Source organism: Saccostrea cucullata, unplaced genomic scaffold (assembly GCF_032062105.1).
Source record: "Saccostrea cucullata isolate Sc308-1 unplaced genomic scaffold, CSIRO_AGI_Scuc_v1 ctg146, whole genome shotgun sequence".
NCBI lineage: Eukaryota > Metazoa > Mollusca > Bivalvia > Ostreida > Ostreidae > Saccostrea > Saccostrea cuccullata.
Genome location: NW_026919274.1, coordinates 91037 through 110000, shown reverse-complemented (window position 1 = coordinate 110000; position 18964 = coordinate 91037). Strand labels below are relative to the sequence as shown.

Sequence of the window (18964 nt, the reverse complement as noted above, 5' to 3'; positions counted from 1 at the left end):
GCCACAATGGGGTATCAAAGTTTTACATAGAAATATAAAGGAAAAATCTTTGAAAATCTTCTTCTCAAGAACCACTGGGCCAGAAAAGCTGAAACTTATGTGGAAGCATCCTGGTATAATGTAGATTCTAAATTGTTCAAATAATGACCCCGGGGGGAAGGGCCGGGCCACAATGGGGAATCAAAGTTTTATATAGAAATATATAGGAAAAATCTTTGAAAATCTTCTTCTCAAGAACCACTGGGCCAGAAAAAGTGAAGCTTATGTAGAAGCATTCTGGGGTAGTGTAGATTCTAAATTATAGGAATCATGACCCCCGGGGGAAGGGCAGGGCCATTATAGGGAATCAAAGTTTTACATAGAAATATATAGGAAAAATCTTTGAAAATCTTCTTCTCAGGAACCACTGGGCCAAAAAAGCTGAAACATATGTGCCCATGGAAGGATCATGGGGTAGTGTAGATTTCAAAATGTCTAAATTATGATCAGTGGGGTAGGGTGGGGATGCATTATGTATAACAAGGGGGAAATCTGGTAAAGAACAAAATGGTCAAAGCTTCTCAGGTGAGCGATGTGGCCCATGGGCCTCTTGTTTGAGTTTATATTTGTAAATTAAGTTCATATAGCCGATCTTACATTTGTTGTTTATTTCTACCAAAAAGTAAAAGGATGAGATTAATAATAAATACGGAAACTATTGCATAAAATCATCCGAGTAACGGGGTACTCGATCGGAAGATGAAACGAGTAATCGGTTACTAAAAATCGTCCGATTTGCCAACACTATAAAATACCATTTAAAATTATTTTCAAAGCTGGGGAAAGTATAAAATACATGAAAAAATACCCACAGTGAGCGACAAAAAATCAGCGTAAATAGAAGGTTTTTACAACGCTTGGATTTGAAGCTCTCTGCTTAATCTGTCCGATTTTTCTCAATCAAAGAGCTACAGTTCTGCAGCTAGGGGTTCTGTATGGTGTTAGGGTGGGGCTATATATAGATTATATAGTGAAAATGAACTATTTCTTTGAAAATATTTTCCTCTGCTCCTCACCAGGGTATTAAACAAACAAACCAAGTATATAGTTATATGATGACCAAGAGTGCCTGTTCAAAAATTGTGAATTTCATGGCCCTGGGTTCAGGGGTTCTCGTGATAGGATGGGGCTTAATTATGATAAGGAAGGATGCCTCTTTCAAAACTGCGAATTTCAGGCCCCCTGAGTCAGGTCTTCTTGTGTTAGGGTGGGGCTCTAATGTTTATATAGTGAAACTGCATGAATTCTTTGAAAATCTTTTCCTTTGCCCCTGGGTATTATGCCAATGATCTAAATACCCGTTATGCAAATTATCCTATGTTTCCCACTATCGTTGATGCCCTGGCATACTATACTAACTAGACAGTGTTTCCATAATTACATGGGTGCAAAATGTAGGCAGGAATCTTGAGTTAGCATGCATAGTTCTTGTTGTATTATACCCAGGTGACCACCCCTGCGAGATGAAATTCATGATTTCAGGAACTTTTATGAATCGTTCATGAACATTCATGATGTGTTCACAAATGGTTCATGACTGGTTCATAAAGATGGTTCATGAACTTTATTCATGAATATATTCATAAAATGTAGTTCCTGAACAAATGATGAATATATATCAATATTGGTAATTTTCAGTTTTAAAAGACAGAAAAAAATGTGTAAGTTCATGGTAATGAATGTTCATGAATTTTCATGAAGACTAAAATAATTGACATAAACAATAATAATACAACTTTTGCATGCAGATGCAATTGTTGAACAAGCCCCTGATAAAATTAATAAAATGTTTTCACCAATTATCTTAAATCCTGAAATCTCTAAACATTTTGTATATTAATTTGATCATATTTAAACAAACACTGCATCATCATTGAGAGCATTTAAAAAAGATGATTACTTATGTTGTTCCTTCATCATTTTAATTAACCAGTTATATTGATATTGTGCTTTAAATAGTCTCATTTTTCATGACACAACTTTGTTCGACCAAATTTTCCCTAATGTCAAACTTTAAACGAGTTGTTAAGAAATGGATTAGTCTAGGAAAAAATTGTAATCTTCATTAAAAAAGTATCATATATTTATTAACAACTAAAAAATTACATCGCTTGTCCATACTGTACAGTACTATTCTTGGGTGGAAAGGTTTTATATCATAATGCAGTTAAAAAGTCACATTTTTGTGCATCGTGTGTAAATGGCACGTACAGCACAGACTGCAAGGAACCACTGACCCTGCATGGGGCCACATATTTCAAAATTTTGGAAATGTTATCATAAATTTTATTTCATTATGAATGGTTGATTAATTTATCTTCAGACTATGTACCCCCCCCCCCCCCCAAATATCCCTGACCCAGAGAACATGAAATTATAACCACTTTGCTACTGATGCACCTTTCTACCTTTCTTTGTCATAAATATATATACTAAGATCATTGGCATAATACCTAGGAGTGACGAAAAAGAGTTTCAAAGAATTCATGCATTTTCACTATATATAATTATTACAGCCCCACCCTAACACTAAAAACACCTGACCCAGGGGCCATGAAATGCACAGTTTTGAAAGAGGCATCCTTCTTCATCATAACTATGTATATAGTTTATTGGTTTAATATCCAGGAGCAGAGAAGAAGATTTTTGAAGAATCAATGTTATAATTTTCACTATATAATGAATAGAGCCCCACCCTAACACCAGAACCCCTGACCCTGGGGCCATAAAATTCACAATTTTGGAAGAAACTCTCTTGCTCATGATATCACAACTATATACTTAGTTAGTTTGTGTAACACCCAGGAGCAAAGAAGAAGATTTTTAAAGAATTCATGCATTTTTCACTACATAATCCAATGAGTTCCCTCCTTACACAAAAACCCCTGACTGGCCAGGGGCCATGAAATTCACAAATTTGGAAGAGGCATCCTTCCTCATCATAACTTTGTACATTATATAAGTTTATTCATTAGGATTCTGATAGTAAGGTGTTTAGCAGATTTACCGATGCCACAGAGATAACTCTTGCATCGCAAAATTTTATAAAAACGTATATGTATTTTGCCAGAAAACTACTATCAAAAGTGTTTTTCCCATGGATTTTATTTTTGAAACAGAAAGATTAAGATTTAGAACTAGATTTAGTTCAGTGTGAATTGTAGTCCTGTTAAAAATGTATTGGAAATTACAGTTCTTTGATTCTGACCTTAATTCAATGGTTTATATACTGGGGAATTCAAGAAAATGAAAATAAAGGATATATTTTACTAAGTAAGCAATTTTCAAACAAAATTTTTATTTCATTATACCATTTGGACCACATTGATATTTTTTTCAATAAAATATCAAATATTCATCTCATATTCGATGTACAGCCTATTTATAAAATACTGCCTGGTTTTTCGGTGGATTGCCTCTTAAATTCTTCAAGGACTTTCACTGTGATACCGTGACAGAGATTCTAAAGTATATGCAGGTACAAGTTCATACTGTGCAAACTTTTTAATGTATATGACTATATGTCAGATTGTAGAATTAAAGTATAACATGCATACAATGCCTAAATTTTAAAATGTGTACATTATTGCCCACTTGCAATTTTCATTGTACGTCATAATGTACAATCATGTATTTTTTATGATTTCAGTAATCAAAAGGATTATGTATACATGCATGCAAACAAATGTAACATTGTGTGAGTATCCAACAGGCCCAGTCCAAAGACTATTTCTACCTACGTAGCTATTAATAGCTATGTAGGTATTTAAAGCTACCCAAAGTAGCTATTTTTACCTGCTTTTTGTATTATCTACATTTCGTGGCCAAAGGACTGAACGGCGCAACATGGTAAATACCATATTTTTTGATACAGTCACACTAATGATGAATACGACAAAATTTTGACCAAAAAACGATTACTTCCTGAATGGGCAATTTTACATTACTTTCTATGCAAAATTGATAATATACGAAGTAATCATTTTTTGGCCAAATTTTTGTCAAATCCATCATCAGTGTGACTGTATCAATAAATTCAGTGCTCACCATGTTGCGCCGTTCCTGCGTTTGACCACAAAATGCAAGTAAAGCAGAAAGTAGGTAAAAATAGCTACTTTGGGTAGCTTTAAATGCCTACGTAGCTATTAATAGCTACATAGGTAGAAATAGTCTTTGGACTGGACCTGTCCAATATGGAATTTTGAGTGTTACAGCTAAGTAAGTGGCCATTTTTCCTTTCTCAGCTGTTGAAGAATGTGCCTGTTGTCCCACAGCATCTAGAGGCCAATGTCATAATCAGACTTTCTGTCAAGAATGCAATAAGGGGTATTACCAGAACAATTCAGCTCAAATCAGTTGTTTTCCCTGTCGGAAAGGATTCTATACAAAGTATGTGAGATGTTAAATAACTTAAATAAATGAATACATCTTGATTTATTGATGTACCGTACAACGGGTTATTTTTACTGCTGTAAATTTTTACGAATTTTGGCTGAAATAAGGGGATTTAAATTTTTATGTGTTTATTTTTTACGATTGAGCATGTTCATAAAAATTAAAATCATAGAAGGTGAAATTCCAGATCAATGTTTTAGCATTTTGAATGCTTTTACATACAAATAGACTTAATGTGTCTGGAAAACCCAATGTAAAAATCAAAGTATTATTCTCGTGATATTGAATGTGGATTTATTAAATTATGATAGGTTTGTTCATTGAATTACCTTATATTTCATGTGCCGTTGTTAATTAGATTCCTGGTTTTTTTTTTGCATTAAAAACACAATTAAGTTGCTAAGTCTATCATTATTGATGAGCACCATGTGCCCGTCTTTATTTTACCGAAAATATAAAGAGAGACAACTCAAACCATCATCATTTAGTTGACACTATTTTAGTGTGTTAAAAAGTACTGTAACTTTTTTTAAATGCAAACAAAACAGAAAAAAGGGTCAAAGACTTTGAAAAACGGGTATAATTTGAAGATCTGTAATAATTAAATCATTGTCAGAAATTATGCGTCTTGTAAAAGTATAAGCAGGTAATTGACGATGTTTGTATACCTTATGCATTAATTAAGATTAACTTGTTTGATACGTCTAATTGAGGCCAAAATAAAATTATAGTTTGTTTGGAATTGCCTCCCTCCTCAATGAAATGCCCCCCTCCTGAAAAAATTTTATTGACCAAAAGTAGGAAGAATTTTTTTTTTATTTAATCAATTTTTTTGCCTATTACATGCATCACATGCACCATACAAAACACTGAAATATAGTGTCAGATCTATGTAAAATTAGGGAGTTTTTTGTTGATGGTAGAAACTTTTTTTTAAGAGTCAGAAAATGTATTTAAAAAAAATAATTTCCCTCCCTCCCTCCTGGGTCTAAAACCCCTTAGGCGGCAATTCCAAACAAACATTTTTTTAAGGATGGCCTGATGATCAATTTTAAAGTGCTAAAAATACCAACAGTACTAATTTTAGCCTATAGGTACTGAAATGACAATTATAGCCGATGCTTTAATACATACGATGTTGAAAATTCAGGCCAGGAGTATTTTTACTTCTGTGAAATTTTACGTGTTTAAAATTTTACGGATTTATAAAACTCATAAAAATTAGTAAAAATTAGCAGCAGGTAAAAAATACCCCTTATACGATATTAATATTTCCTGTCCATTTTGTTTTCTCTGTGATAAGTCTTTGAAAGTTAGTTAATTTCTTGATCTTTCTACTGGAACATAAATTTCGCCAAGCCATAGTTCAGAAGCTAAGTAGGCATAACATGTGAGTAAATCTCATGCGGCTGTCATTATGTTTGACGGCAGTCAGCGGGGACTATTAAAATTGACATGGGAGGCCTTGTGTAATTTAAATATAATAATACATTAGTTTACATTCTTAAAATCAAAAGTTACAATTTTATTTCACAACTGCCTAGTTAGTAGAGTATACTAAGGACATCAACGATAGTAGGAAACGTAGGATAATTTATGCATAATGGGCATGTATATTAGTAAAAAATAAGAAATATTAAATTTTGTGGTGGTCAGAAATCATAATTTATAAATTTTCTCTATGACTTATTAAAACAACGAAAATTAAACCCACACGAAAATGAGTGATTTCACATTACGCAAACAGTATACAGTGTACCCAAAAAGGGCTGGAATAATAAATGGATTTCTATTTGTAGTAAGACCGGTTCTACAGATTGTACAGCATGTAAGATTGGATTTTTTGCCAATGAGACAGGGTTGGCAGTTTGTGATCCATGCCCTCTTGGATCCTTCCAGAATAAGACTGGACAACCAGTGTGCAGCCAGTGTCCATTAGGACAGTACCAAAATCAGGAAGGACAGAGTGAGTGCAAAAATTGCTCAGAGGGAACATATCAGAATCACCAAGGGCAGGCGCATTGTGAGGATTGTTCTCCAGGTTTCTTCCAGAACCAGACTGGTCAGCGTATTTGTGAGAAGTGTCCTTCTGGACAGTATCAGGAAGATAATAGGAGTAGCAGCTGCAATCCATGTGATAAAAATACATACTGCAGGTGTGTAACAGAAATTTAAACAAATTAACTTGTGTGTTTTGTCGGAATCCCATGATCACACTGTCTTGCTTCTCTTACCTCCCATGTTCCCTTGATTTGGTACTATGCAAAAGCAAATTTGACCGTTAGAGGACTATTAAAAATAGATGTTATCAAATACCAGGCAGTGTATTAGACAAGTAATGGTGGAACCCATGGGAAAATCATAAGTGATATATGAGATGTTTTGTCAAGTAAATATGACATTCTAATTCCCCCCAAAAAGAATGTTTCTTCTACTTAATTAAGGAATTGAGGATATAAAGCATATCTTAAAAAATATCAGTTGAATAAAGTGGAGCCTTGTTTATCCGGACGCTTTGGTTCCTAGTCAATTTGTAAGGATATGTAAAGCATAAGGACACCTGAATCACCAGTTAAACAAGACAAATAATGTAAAATAAATTCTGTTCCCATGATATGAAATCGTCCAGATACTGAAGCATCCAGATATCAGAAGGTCCACTGTAATATAATTAGGCATTAACAGGGTTAAATTTAATTCCGACCAGCAATTCCACTGCCTGATATTTATGCACAAAAAGAATCATTTTATCAGCTCATTTATTTGGAAAGCTTTGTTCACTCTTGTTTTGAACATCTCCATATTGCTTGTAAAATCGACTACCTGAACTATGTTTGTTACAACACAAAATGTACGTAATAACAACACAAAATGTAATAAACTGGGGCTATTGCATTTTGCTTTATTACATTTTGCGTCGCCTCAACGCACAATGTAGGCCTTTCAACATATTTTTCAAGTTGCACATATGGTAAAAACCATTAGATAGATTTGTAAGTATGTGAAATTATCAAAAAAAGACCTATTCATATTATACATTTGATAAAATCGTAAAAGAAAATTAATTACACATGTAATAAATATTTGAATTGTACGATGTAATGTTTGAAGGATAGGTAACTCAAGTGTAAAAAAAAGCAAAATATAATAATGCAAAAAGTAATTATATAATTTTTGGATTATAGCATTTTGCATTGTTACATTTTACATCAAAATTAAGCAGAATCAAAGTACTCAGAAGAGAGAGCCAGGCTCATAAATACAGGGTAATGAAGAAAGACCGTGATGACAGTTTAAAAACAAGTTCAGACAGTGAAAGAATATGTAACACAAAAATATCTCTATGGCATATGTATACACTGTAGTATAAAAAAGTTTTGAAAATTAAATAATTAAATGTAGCTTGTTTCGGGGTTTTATATTCCAACAGAAGTAAATAAGCAATGATGTAGCAAGATTAATTAAGATCAAACGATTATGCACAGATGAGTCTTTCATAAGGTCATACGTTCCCCACAATAGTGATAGCCTGGTAACACAACCTTTATTAGAATTCCTGATGAAAACCATGTCAGTGAATATTTTCAATGAATAATTAATCAAAAAGAGGGGAGAAAGTAAAAATGTTAAAAATGTAACTTTCATTTTAAAAAGTGTGTTCACATTATTAAACGCATTGGCAGAGAATTAAAGAAAATTTATATTATGTAAGGATGCCAATTATTGCCCAATTTTATACTCACCATCACTTGCACTTTAAACAGCATAAGCATGTATTTGATAAAATTGAGAGTTACTTTGTAACAGCTGAAAATATAGCGGAATCTCACTATAATAGTGATATACCTGTACCACTATTATAGTACCATTGTAGTGATTTACATTTCCCCCCCAACCTGACCAATGTACAGTGCATGCCGTACATGCATATCAAGTGGTTTTTGGCCACATGGTCAATCTTTGGTAATTAAAAATATCATTGATTAGATTGTAATACAGACTGATTTATAAATAGACAATGTCAATCAAAGTTAATTAAAAATCACAAACAGTGTTACAAACTAGAGGTACTGTGAGCAATGAGCTCACTAAATAATACCCCCTGCCTCCCATATGAATATAATGGCAGTATCCATGTTTTGCTCTGGAAAATCCAAAATATGTGTCAGATCAAAAAGTAAAATAGGAGGTGCACAATAGCAATATGTAATAAAAATTCTGTGAAAGTTTCATTAAATTTCCTTCAGTGGTATGAGAGAAGTTGCGGATAAGAGATGTGTACCCCAAAGCGTAAAAGACGGACGGACGGACATACCGATTATTATAATATACCCTCCCACTTTTCAAGCGGGGGGTATAAAAAGATTTGTTTTGATTTAGTAATGTCATAGTTCTGTCTAACTATTTTGTAAAGTGAGTTTTCCCATGCTTATCTGTTTAAATCAATTTTATAATATTGTATGCTGAACACAATCCCAAAAATTAATAATATTTTGTTGTATTACATTTGATTTATTACAGTTTGCGTTGTCTTCGATGCAAAAATTATAAAAACACAAAATAAAAAAACCAAATAGTGAGTTAATCCCTGAATGCAAAAATTGTAATAACACGAAATGCAATAATCTAAAATTATGTTTTAAATACATTTTGCCTCATAATGCGACCACTGAAAAATATTAAGGCAGTTCATGTATTGAAACACTTGCAGTACGTTCCAAGCAAAATTTTTGGCCTTGCACATGTCCCTTGGGAAGTAAGAGAAATAAGACAAACTTTGGATTCCCAGTAATATATGACCTTTATAGATAATATCTTTGACTTGTTTGCATCATGCAGTCGTATTTGTGTCTATAAATTCAGTTGATTAAGGTCAGATGACACGTTCCTCAAAATATAAAATTTTCCTCAGAATTTGTCATCGAAGTATAGGTACTTAAACAAGTATCCTCACAAAAAATTAGGGTACCTTACCAGGCATTTGGCCAAGATGCCATAGGGTTATATTTCTTTTTCAACCCATAAGTCTAATCTTCTAAATGGCCTATAACACAATTTTTGGTGCAGTCTTCGAAATAACCTGGGATCCCGATGCCCGGGACCCAGTAAATTTGCCAGCCGGCCATTTACTTGCCATTTCTTCTGTTGTACCCCAGTTATTCGCGTAAACTTGCTCATAAGATGAATTGCCAGTCTATGTTCGTCTTACCTTACATTCTCGGCACGACATGTCAAATGTCAGTCGTAATCATTAATAAGTGTGCCACGTGCAGTGGACTACCGTCATGATCCTATTTCTGAAATTCAGTTCAGCTATACCGGCCAACAAACGACCAGCATGCGAGTCAAAAAGTTGAGAACAAAAACATGCACAAAAATGGCAGACAGGCAAGCCATAGTTGATTTAAAAATCTGAAAACAATTTCTACTTATTAAGATGGAGAGAATTTAAAAGCAGAAACACTGTCCTTATAGTTAACACTGGTTAATATAAAAACTAATTTTTTTGTTGCACAATCATATCTGCTATATGAATGAATTTTGAGTAGGGCATGTATAAATTTCAATGGGTTGGGTTAAAATGATCGATATACATGCCCGAAGGGCATGTGCTGAAGAAGAATTGTTGTGAAGACTGTTGGTGTACTTATATTTAAAAACATTTTGAAAACAATGTAGAAATCAGAAGAGAATGACATATATGAATATTTTTTTATATAATACCAAGAGATACAAAACATATAACTGAGGAACGTGTCGTCTGACCTCAACACAGTGTTTGGTATCAGGATTCTGCTACCTTATTATGTATACATTTGGTAATATTTATAATTTTATTGTTCATTTATTCTCCAATAGGGAGCCTGGGTGTATTCATTGCTCCCTGTGTCCAGCTGGTACATTTGGGAATGACTCTATAGGCCTGGTGGAATGTCCAGCCTGTCCTGCAGGTACATGTGTTTAAAGTCATACAATTTGTCAGATGTATTTCCTACAGAATATTATGAGCTAATTAAGGTCTTCCGTTTCAGACGGAAGACCTTATAGAGATTGTACTGTTTCTTTTTATTATTATTATTATTATTATTATTATTTTTTTCCCCTTTTCTTGTAAGACGGATTTCTCAGCGATGGCTGGACGGATTTTCTTGAAATTTTCAGGGATGATAGAGAACCAAAATACGCTCAGACGTTTTTTTCATTTTTTCAAAATTCACTTCCTGTCGTCAGATTTGTCCGATTTCCGTTTTTTTCAGAAATATTTTGTCATAGTCATATCTCAGAAACGGTAAGAGATTAAGACACCAAACTTAAATGAATAATAGGTCTTGATAAGCAGTGTGCGAAATTAACGGTGGACCGGTAGACAATGTCTATAGAAAATCTAGTCGGTCTATACCGATCGAAATATTAATAGACCGACTTGTCTATAGGAATTCTGAGTAAGAAACTGGTTCCCTTTTGTCTCTAATAAACAAACCACAAAAAAGAGGACCAGTTTAAATAAAACGTCTGTTTTACACTGATGTATTCCGTTGACCCCTTAGTTATAATAGTTTGTTCCACGATGTATGCAGAAATAATTTGAATCGGAATATTTTATTTTTAATTTGAGGGGAGGTTAAGTTGTGATTACTTAATGGCCGCGGACACCAAAACAGTGCAGAAGAAACATGTCCTTCGACGACCGTTTAAAGTATGTTGAGGGTGCATGCCCGGGAATTATTATTAAGCGGAAGGTAGATTGAAAGAGAATATAATTAAACTATGTATGAACAAGTTTTCATGTATTATTTATTTTAATTTCAATATTTTAGCATTGAATGTAGTATTCTAAATTTCGGTCCATAGGAAGTTGCTGCGGTCTATAGAAAATGAAATGTCTATGGACCGAAAGTCTATAGGACTTTGAAGTTAGTTTCGCACACTGGATAAGTAGGCGAGCCCAATTGGGTTAACATCGTCTGGCGTCACTTCCGGTCGTCACAGGAAGTGATCCAAGAAATCGAAATTTTCAACTTTTTTTTATTGAAACTTTTTTTGCATCACATTATAGCATTTTATTTGTAGTTTCGAAATATGTCAGTCCCACCGGAAACAAAAAACGACAACATCCGGTTATAAGAGAAAAACTGCATATTTTGAGTATTTTTCTTTCCCATAAATGTTTTTTATAGATAAAGTATTTGTAATGATTTTTGGATATTGTATTGAGACTACAAATGTCTTCAGTAACGTCAAATATCTTTTTAAAATTCACTTCCGGTCGCGTGATTTCCTGTCCTCAAAATTAGAAGTTATCACAGCTAGATCTCGTAAACGGTAAGAGATTAAGACACCAAACTTATATAAGTGGTAGATCTTGATAAGTAGGCAAATTCAGTTGGGATAAGATCGTCAGCCGTCACTTCCGGTCGTCACAGGAAGTGATCCAAAAAATCAAAATTTTTAACTTTTCTTTCATGAAACTTTTTTTGCATCACATTATAACATCTTATTTGTATTTTTGAAATATATCAGTCCCAACGGAAACTAAAACGACAACTTCCGGTTATAAGAGAAAAACTACATAATTTGAGTATTTTTCTTTCCCATAAATATTTTTTATACATAAAGTATTTGTACTGATTTTTAGATATGTTATATAGACTGCTTATGTCTTCAGTAACGTCAAATATCTTTGTAAAATTCACTTCAGGTCGCTTGATTTACTGTCCTTAATATGAGAAGTTATCACAAAGAGATCTCAGAAACGGTAAGAGATGGAGACGCCAAACTTAAACGAGTAATAGATCTTGATAAGTAAGGAAACTCATAAGGGTTAAGATCGTTCGCCGTCACTTCCGGTCGTCACAGGAAGTGATCAAAGAAATCAGAAATTTCAACTTTTCTTTTTGGAATACTTCTCGGCATCACATTATTGTATCTGATTGTTTGTTCTGATGTATGTCCGTCCCACCAGAAACAAAAACGACAACTTCCGGTTATGAGAAAAAAACTGCATAAATTGAGTATCATACTATCGCATAAATATCTTTTATAGAAAGAGTATTTGAAATGATTTTAGAACATGTACTTCAGAGTGCAAATGTGTAGAGTAACTACAAATATCTGTTAAAAATTGACTTCCGGTCTCATGATTTCCTGTCCTCAAACTGAGTAGTTAACATAGCCAGATCTTGGTTATGGTAACACATCAAGACACTTAACTTATATGAATAATAAACCTTGAAGAGTGAACAACAGATATAGGGATAAATGTCTCCGCCGTCACTTCCAGTCATCACAGGATGTGATTTGAAAAATCGAAAATTCCAACTTTTTTCTTTCTAATTTTTTTTTTCATTAGTTTATTGTATCTAATTAGTAGTTTTGAAATATGTCAGCTCCACCAAAAATAAATAAAAACAACGAAAACTTCCATTATAAGAAATAAAACAACACCAAAGGTCAAAAGGTCAAGGTCATTGGAAAAGTATTTAAATTGCTTATATATGCCACATGACCTTGACCTTTGAGTTTGATGTTTGACCTTTGACCTTGACCTTTGACCCCTTACTCAAAAAGTAATAAAGAAATATTCATTACGTTTATCTAGATTCAGTTTCAAGTGTTAATCTCAAGTTTATCTCTCTCTCTCTCTCTTTTTTTGGATGACCTTGACCTTGATTAATGACCCCCTATTGACCCAAAGGTCACAATCAAGTTTAATGTCGTTGAGGTATTTGCAACTCTTACTCTAACAAATGCTTATATCCCCCTCCCTCCTTTCTTAAAAAAAAAACCAAAATCAACAGCAGTATAGAGAAAATGTCTACAAGTCAAACGACACGATATATCGACATAAGATTCGGAGTAAAAGCAAGAAGAGACCTTAAAGAAAGTGTCCTGAGTGTTTTAAGGTGAGTCTCTAAAATATAATGAAATTCTAGTGAAAATCGGCAAAATCTGCATTTTTTTTTGGTCTGAAATTTTGTTATTGCTGAGCATAAAAATTAATGAAAGTCCGTATTGGCTATTTCTGCCATTTTTGTTAATATCATTCGATTCTCCTGCTCTATTACGACATTTTAATGCCAAGTACTCTTGCTTTCTTTAGTGTATGGAATTTATTTCAATTTTATTTCGATTTAATATTAATAGAATGAATCTTGATTTTATTTGAAATTTGATTTTTTTTTTCTAGAATAACAAAATCCCAAGAAATAGCGACTTTCAGCATAGTAAAAAGAAATACACGTTTCTTCCCTGTGTTTCCCATCTAGAATTACATGTTTGGAATTTTATTTATGCTACTTACATTGAATTTCATGCCTATTTCGGTCAGGAATGTTAAAACCCGAACCCGATTCTCTGTTTTCCTTTTCCATAATTACAAACTGCCTTGCATCTCTCGCTCATGTTTCTCACATGCTCTTAAATAATTTATCGCCATCCATTTCAAACATAAAACAACTCAAATCGGATATTTTCAAACATCTCTTTAATACATGTTTAATGCACATATGATGCAGGTACACATGGGACATTTCACAACGTTTTCACTTACGCTTCCGTCTTGATGCGCAGATCAAATGCATGTTATTCATATTATTAGGTATATCGTAATTTTAATCAGACCCTACCCCTTACATTTAACTCGAAAACAATCTCATTCAAGCTCATATATACACCTAGGAGCGTGTTACAATGTTTTGAACGTGCTCTCTTTGCGTGATCAAGGAAATCATGGTTGTCCCCGAGTCGACTCGTATAATCCAGGAAGTCTGTTTAGAGTATATTTATACCAACTGCGAGCCCGATCTAAAATCCTAGTAGAGAAATAAGAATTTCCCTGTTTTATTTATTTCTTGCTTTTTTCTACTTCTTTCAGCCAAAATGATATTGAAATGCTTAAAAGGGTAGAAAGGCCGATAATTGTTCACTGAACAATTAGTCTATTAGTTTATTATATGTCTGTCTTTTTTAAAATAGAAAAAAAACATCCTGCATACAGATAAATAGAGGAGAACGGAAGACCTTCTTTGTTGCTGTAGCAACAAGAGTTTCTAGTTAATTTTACTGATTGAAGTTTATCCAACATCTATCTGTGAATGCCACATCTCGGCCCAATGACACCTGGCTCAGACAGGTTGACCCAAGATTTAAGACAGGTTGGCCAATCTATATGACACCTCGGCCCAAGCAAATATTCATTGTGAAATATATAGTTTTTTTTCCGATTTCAGAATATGTCCCAGTGATTCAAAATAAAATATTGAAAAAAGTTACTGAATACTGTAGAGGGGAAAGTAACTCGCAGTAGTAATATTCGCTATATTCACCGTTTTGATAAATCCACAAATTCAAGAAACATTGAATAAATTTTCAATAATCTCCATGTTTTGTTTGGAAATTTGAGAATAGACTACGATAGGTTTGTATAGGTATGTACGTGCAGAACATGGTAATTTCTGTAATTAAAAGTAGTACTTGTCATTCAATTATTTAAATTAATTATCACGCTTTACTTTAATTCAAACCAGCAGATAATAACCTGTATTTGTTAAAAAGCTTTTTGATAGCCAACACTACATGTTTCATCAATCAAAACATGTGGGCCATGGGTTTTGATTACATATGCATAACTAATGTCACCACGTGTATTTGTTACCTGCAATATCATGCATGTTAGTTTTTATCGACATTTTGGTTTTAAAAAATAATTTAAATAACTATCGAACTTTAACTGATGTGTGGAAGGATATTATTTGTGGACCTACATTAATACATTACTGTCCAGTGGTTTTTTCGCCGGGTTGTATGGAAGATCTGGCGGTTTACATATGCACACATAATCTCAGCGAGATGGGTAGAGACTGAAAATTTGGACTGACGTATAAGTCGAATTTTTGGGAATTAATTTCTGACCCAAAACTCTATGTCTGACTTATAGGCGAGCTACAAAATGAATGGTATTGTATGAGGTCAGTCCCTATGATCTATAAACTCATTAAATACAACCGACTTATAGACGGACCAATTTATAGGCGAGTATATACGGTACCCTGGGGCAAAGGGCATTTACACTTAAAGGCCGAGATTTTTGACCATACGGTTTTCTCAGGTAAGGGGAGGGACTAAATTTTACATGCGTGGCACCCTGAGGCATTGACGGTCGTGCAGACCGTGGGAAGCACTAATCACTATACACAAACGGTTAACGTTTACACAGGAAGTCCATGGGTATTGCCTGCACACCTTGATGGCCTACTGTTCATCATAAAATTAGTAGAATTCGACATCGTAAATAAAAATATATCAATAGTAATTAATGATAATTGTAAAAATTCGTAATTTCAGTCTCACATCTAATATCAAACACGCAGAAATCTCGCAGGCCGACTTTTTGTTTAAAAAAAATCTACGGTATGTTGTACGTCACATGTACAGCAGCAACGACTTGAGTTCGTTGTAAGAAAAAAAAAAAAATCATTATGAAATACAGGTATAATTTCAAAAGTAAAATACTCGTCCTTGTCTGTCCCTTTCAAAATCTTAAAAACTATTCATAATTATTGTATATATAGTGGCAATTAGAGCTTCGATCACGGTCCAGTAGTAACAGTTACTTGCCGTTTGTATAAAAAGTCGCGTCCTTTTTTTAGCAAATGTACATTCTGTATCCTATTGAGTGAAAAATTCGTGATAACAATGGTTTTGTAAAGTTAAAATTACATACAAGTATGTGTGTATTTTAAGTAAATTTTGATAATAATATTACAACTTTAAACAAAATATTAAATTAATGCTAACATATGTATTCAAAATTATTTTTAACACCTGTGACCTTGAACGGAGGTAACAACCCACGAAAGAAGAAATGTTCGGTTATAAAAAGGAAAAGAAAAGAAAGAAACTCTTATAATACTTTAGTACTTGTCCAGGCGAAGTTGTTACTTAGCATATATTTTGTTTTCATCCTTAGTTATCCATTGCAGTGTTACCAGCTTAATTATTTTCTCCTTCATTTTCATCGTAATTTTTTGCCGCGTCTCAAAACAAGAATAATTCTTAATTTTTACAAGTGAAAACAAGATTTCATTCACCTATGCAATTTTCATTAGTAAAAAATATACACAGTCTTGATTTATTTTATTGAAATACAATGAGATAAAAAAAATAATTTTTAATGACATGTTTGCAATACAGATAATTACATGTAATTAATTATAATCAAGCTGAAATTGTTTGCATCAAAATGGATTCCTTATTGCGATGGTAATTTAGTGGAAAACATCAGAGGACCGAAAGTTAGTTTAATGGTGGCCACGCGTGTCAAACAAGGTGAAAGAGATATACACAGGGACTAGTAGCTAACTGTTAATCAATTTCAAGTACCCAATGATGGACCTTAATTCATTTGATTGACAGGGGAATACAAACCAGGTAAATCTGAAGGCGGTGCTTATTATCTCGGGCTTTAATAAAAACATTTATACATGTATTTTGCTTACTGTACAGACTAGGATCATCAAATCTTGTAAGTTGATGCATCTTAGGACTTCACATCATGTTAACTTAAAAATAGGTCATGGTGACCTACTTTTTAGCTCACCTGAGCTGAAGGCTCAAGTGAGCTTTTCTGATCACATTTTGTCTGGTGTCCGTCTGTCTGTCTAGCTGTCCTTCTGTCCCCGTCTGTCTGTCAGTCTGTCCCACTTGGTTTTCCACACTTTTTTTCTAAGCGCTTGCAGTTATTGAGCTGAATTTTGGTATGTGAGTGTATCTTGATGAGTTACAGATCAAGTTTGAATTTCACCTCGCTTCATTGATTTTTGACAGAATTATGGCATTTTGAATTTTTCACATTCGTTTAATTAGGGCCCCGCAAGAATTTGCGGGTGCCCTATAGTAATCACTCTGTCTGTCCGTCCGTCCGTCTGTCTGTCTGTCTGTCTGTCCGTCTGTCACTCTTCCGTCCACAAATTTTCTGTTTTTTACCAATAACTTTTTTTATGGTTGCCCAATCATCTTCAAATTTGGTATGGTAGTTCAGTAGGCAGAAATACATATTTTGATGCTAAGTTTGGTTCTCTATGTCTTCTGGTTTGGAGCTGGGGTGGTGGGGTAGATTCTTAATCTATGCATAAGAATGAATGGACAACTTTTTTTATGGTTGCCCAATCATGTTCAAATTTGGTATGGTAGTTCAGTAGGCAGAAATACATATTTTGATGCTAAGTTTTGTTCTCTATGTCCCCTGGTTTGGAGCTTGGGTGGTGGGGTAGATTCTTTAACTCTTTATACCAAAGCATTGGCAAAGAGAGATAACTGCTGAAGATGTTCCCATTGTAAATTGAATGTTTCTATGAGTCCCTTGGGATTAATTAGCTTTCCTCCTGAAGAAAATGCAGAGCATTATCTTTATCTGTCAAATTGAGATGAATTACCACCTCTGTCTACAAATAAGTTTGTTTTGAAGTTAAGTCAATTTGGAATGCTATGAACACTCTGAAATGTGGATTCAAATTTTTATAATTTATTTTTGTTTAATAGTTATGATTTCATTGAATTCTAATAACAAAAAATAGATTAAAGAAGATTTTTTTAATTTGCTTTTTTCACTTTATGTTAATTTAAGAATATTATTAATTTTTAGGATAATTGTATGAAAAACCCATTCTATCATTAACACTGAAAAAGTTCTTATTTTAACTTTAGAAGAAAATGATGAGAGAGGTAGTCAATTACTCCCTTGGGATTAATTATCTAGCCTGCTGCAGGAAAGTAGTAGGCTTTTCTTTATCTGTCTTAGATTAATGAAAACCTTTGTCTGCAACTGTTGTTTGTTTGAAGTTAAGGTCAAGCCTTCATGATATCTGCATTCATTGAAGGCTGGCATTTTATATAACACAAGCCTCATAATTGTTTAAATATACATTCAATGTTAAATTGTTCTTTACTGTCTAATGTAAATACAAGGATATTATTTTCAGGTTTTTGAATATTCAAGAATTATCTTGAAATTTTAAGAATACAGTTGCTTCGTACATTTTTTAATCATTCCGTAAGCTGCGACCTATTAATTCTACCCCATGGCGGGGCCCTTGCTGACTGGTCAGTTTTCTAGTTAAGATTGGGTTCGTGCTGCGCTAACTTCCAATGGTCGACATAAATATGAAATGAGAAAAAGACAGTGGAAAATGAGTTGAATTTTCGTCTTAATGTGGATTATTTTATTAGGTTTAAGGCATTCACAACCTAAAAATCATGCAGTTTTGGCTTGGACATAACTTTTGCATATTATAAAATGACATCTTAAAGAAAAAGTGGAACCCGGTAGGGGACATGTATTGCTTATGCAATACTCTCAGAATGCTTGTTATTATTGAAAATATCAATCCAGATACTGGATAATTATATTTTATACCCCCCCCCAAACGAAGGGTTGCTATTGGGGTGGTATAAAGGAATCACCTTGTCCGTCTGTCTAGCTGTCCGTCTGTCTGTCTGTCTAGCTGTCCGTCTGTCTGTGCAAACGTGTCCG

The 18964-nt window shown here is 33.7% G+C and overlaps 1 protein-coding gene across 1 annotated transcript in view; it reads left to right on the top strand.

Annotated features, from left to right (window-relative positions):
* LOC134283845 (sushi, von Willebrand factor type A, EGF and pentraxin domain-containing protein 1-like) overlaps positions 1 to 18964 on the top strand; it is an 82307-nt gene that overhangs the window by 6901 nt on the left and 56442 nt on the right. Inside the window, exons 3-5 of the mRNA XM_062766363.1 lie at positions 4284 to 4428; positions 6234 to 6590; positions 10294 to 10385. Of these exons, the coding sequence (XP_062622347.1) occupies positions 4284 to 4428; positions 6234 to 6590; positions 10294 to 10385 (594 nt within the window). The remainder of the gene's footprint in view (positions 1 to 4283; positions 4429 to 6233; positions 6591 to 10293; positions 10386 to 18964) is intronic.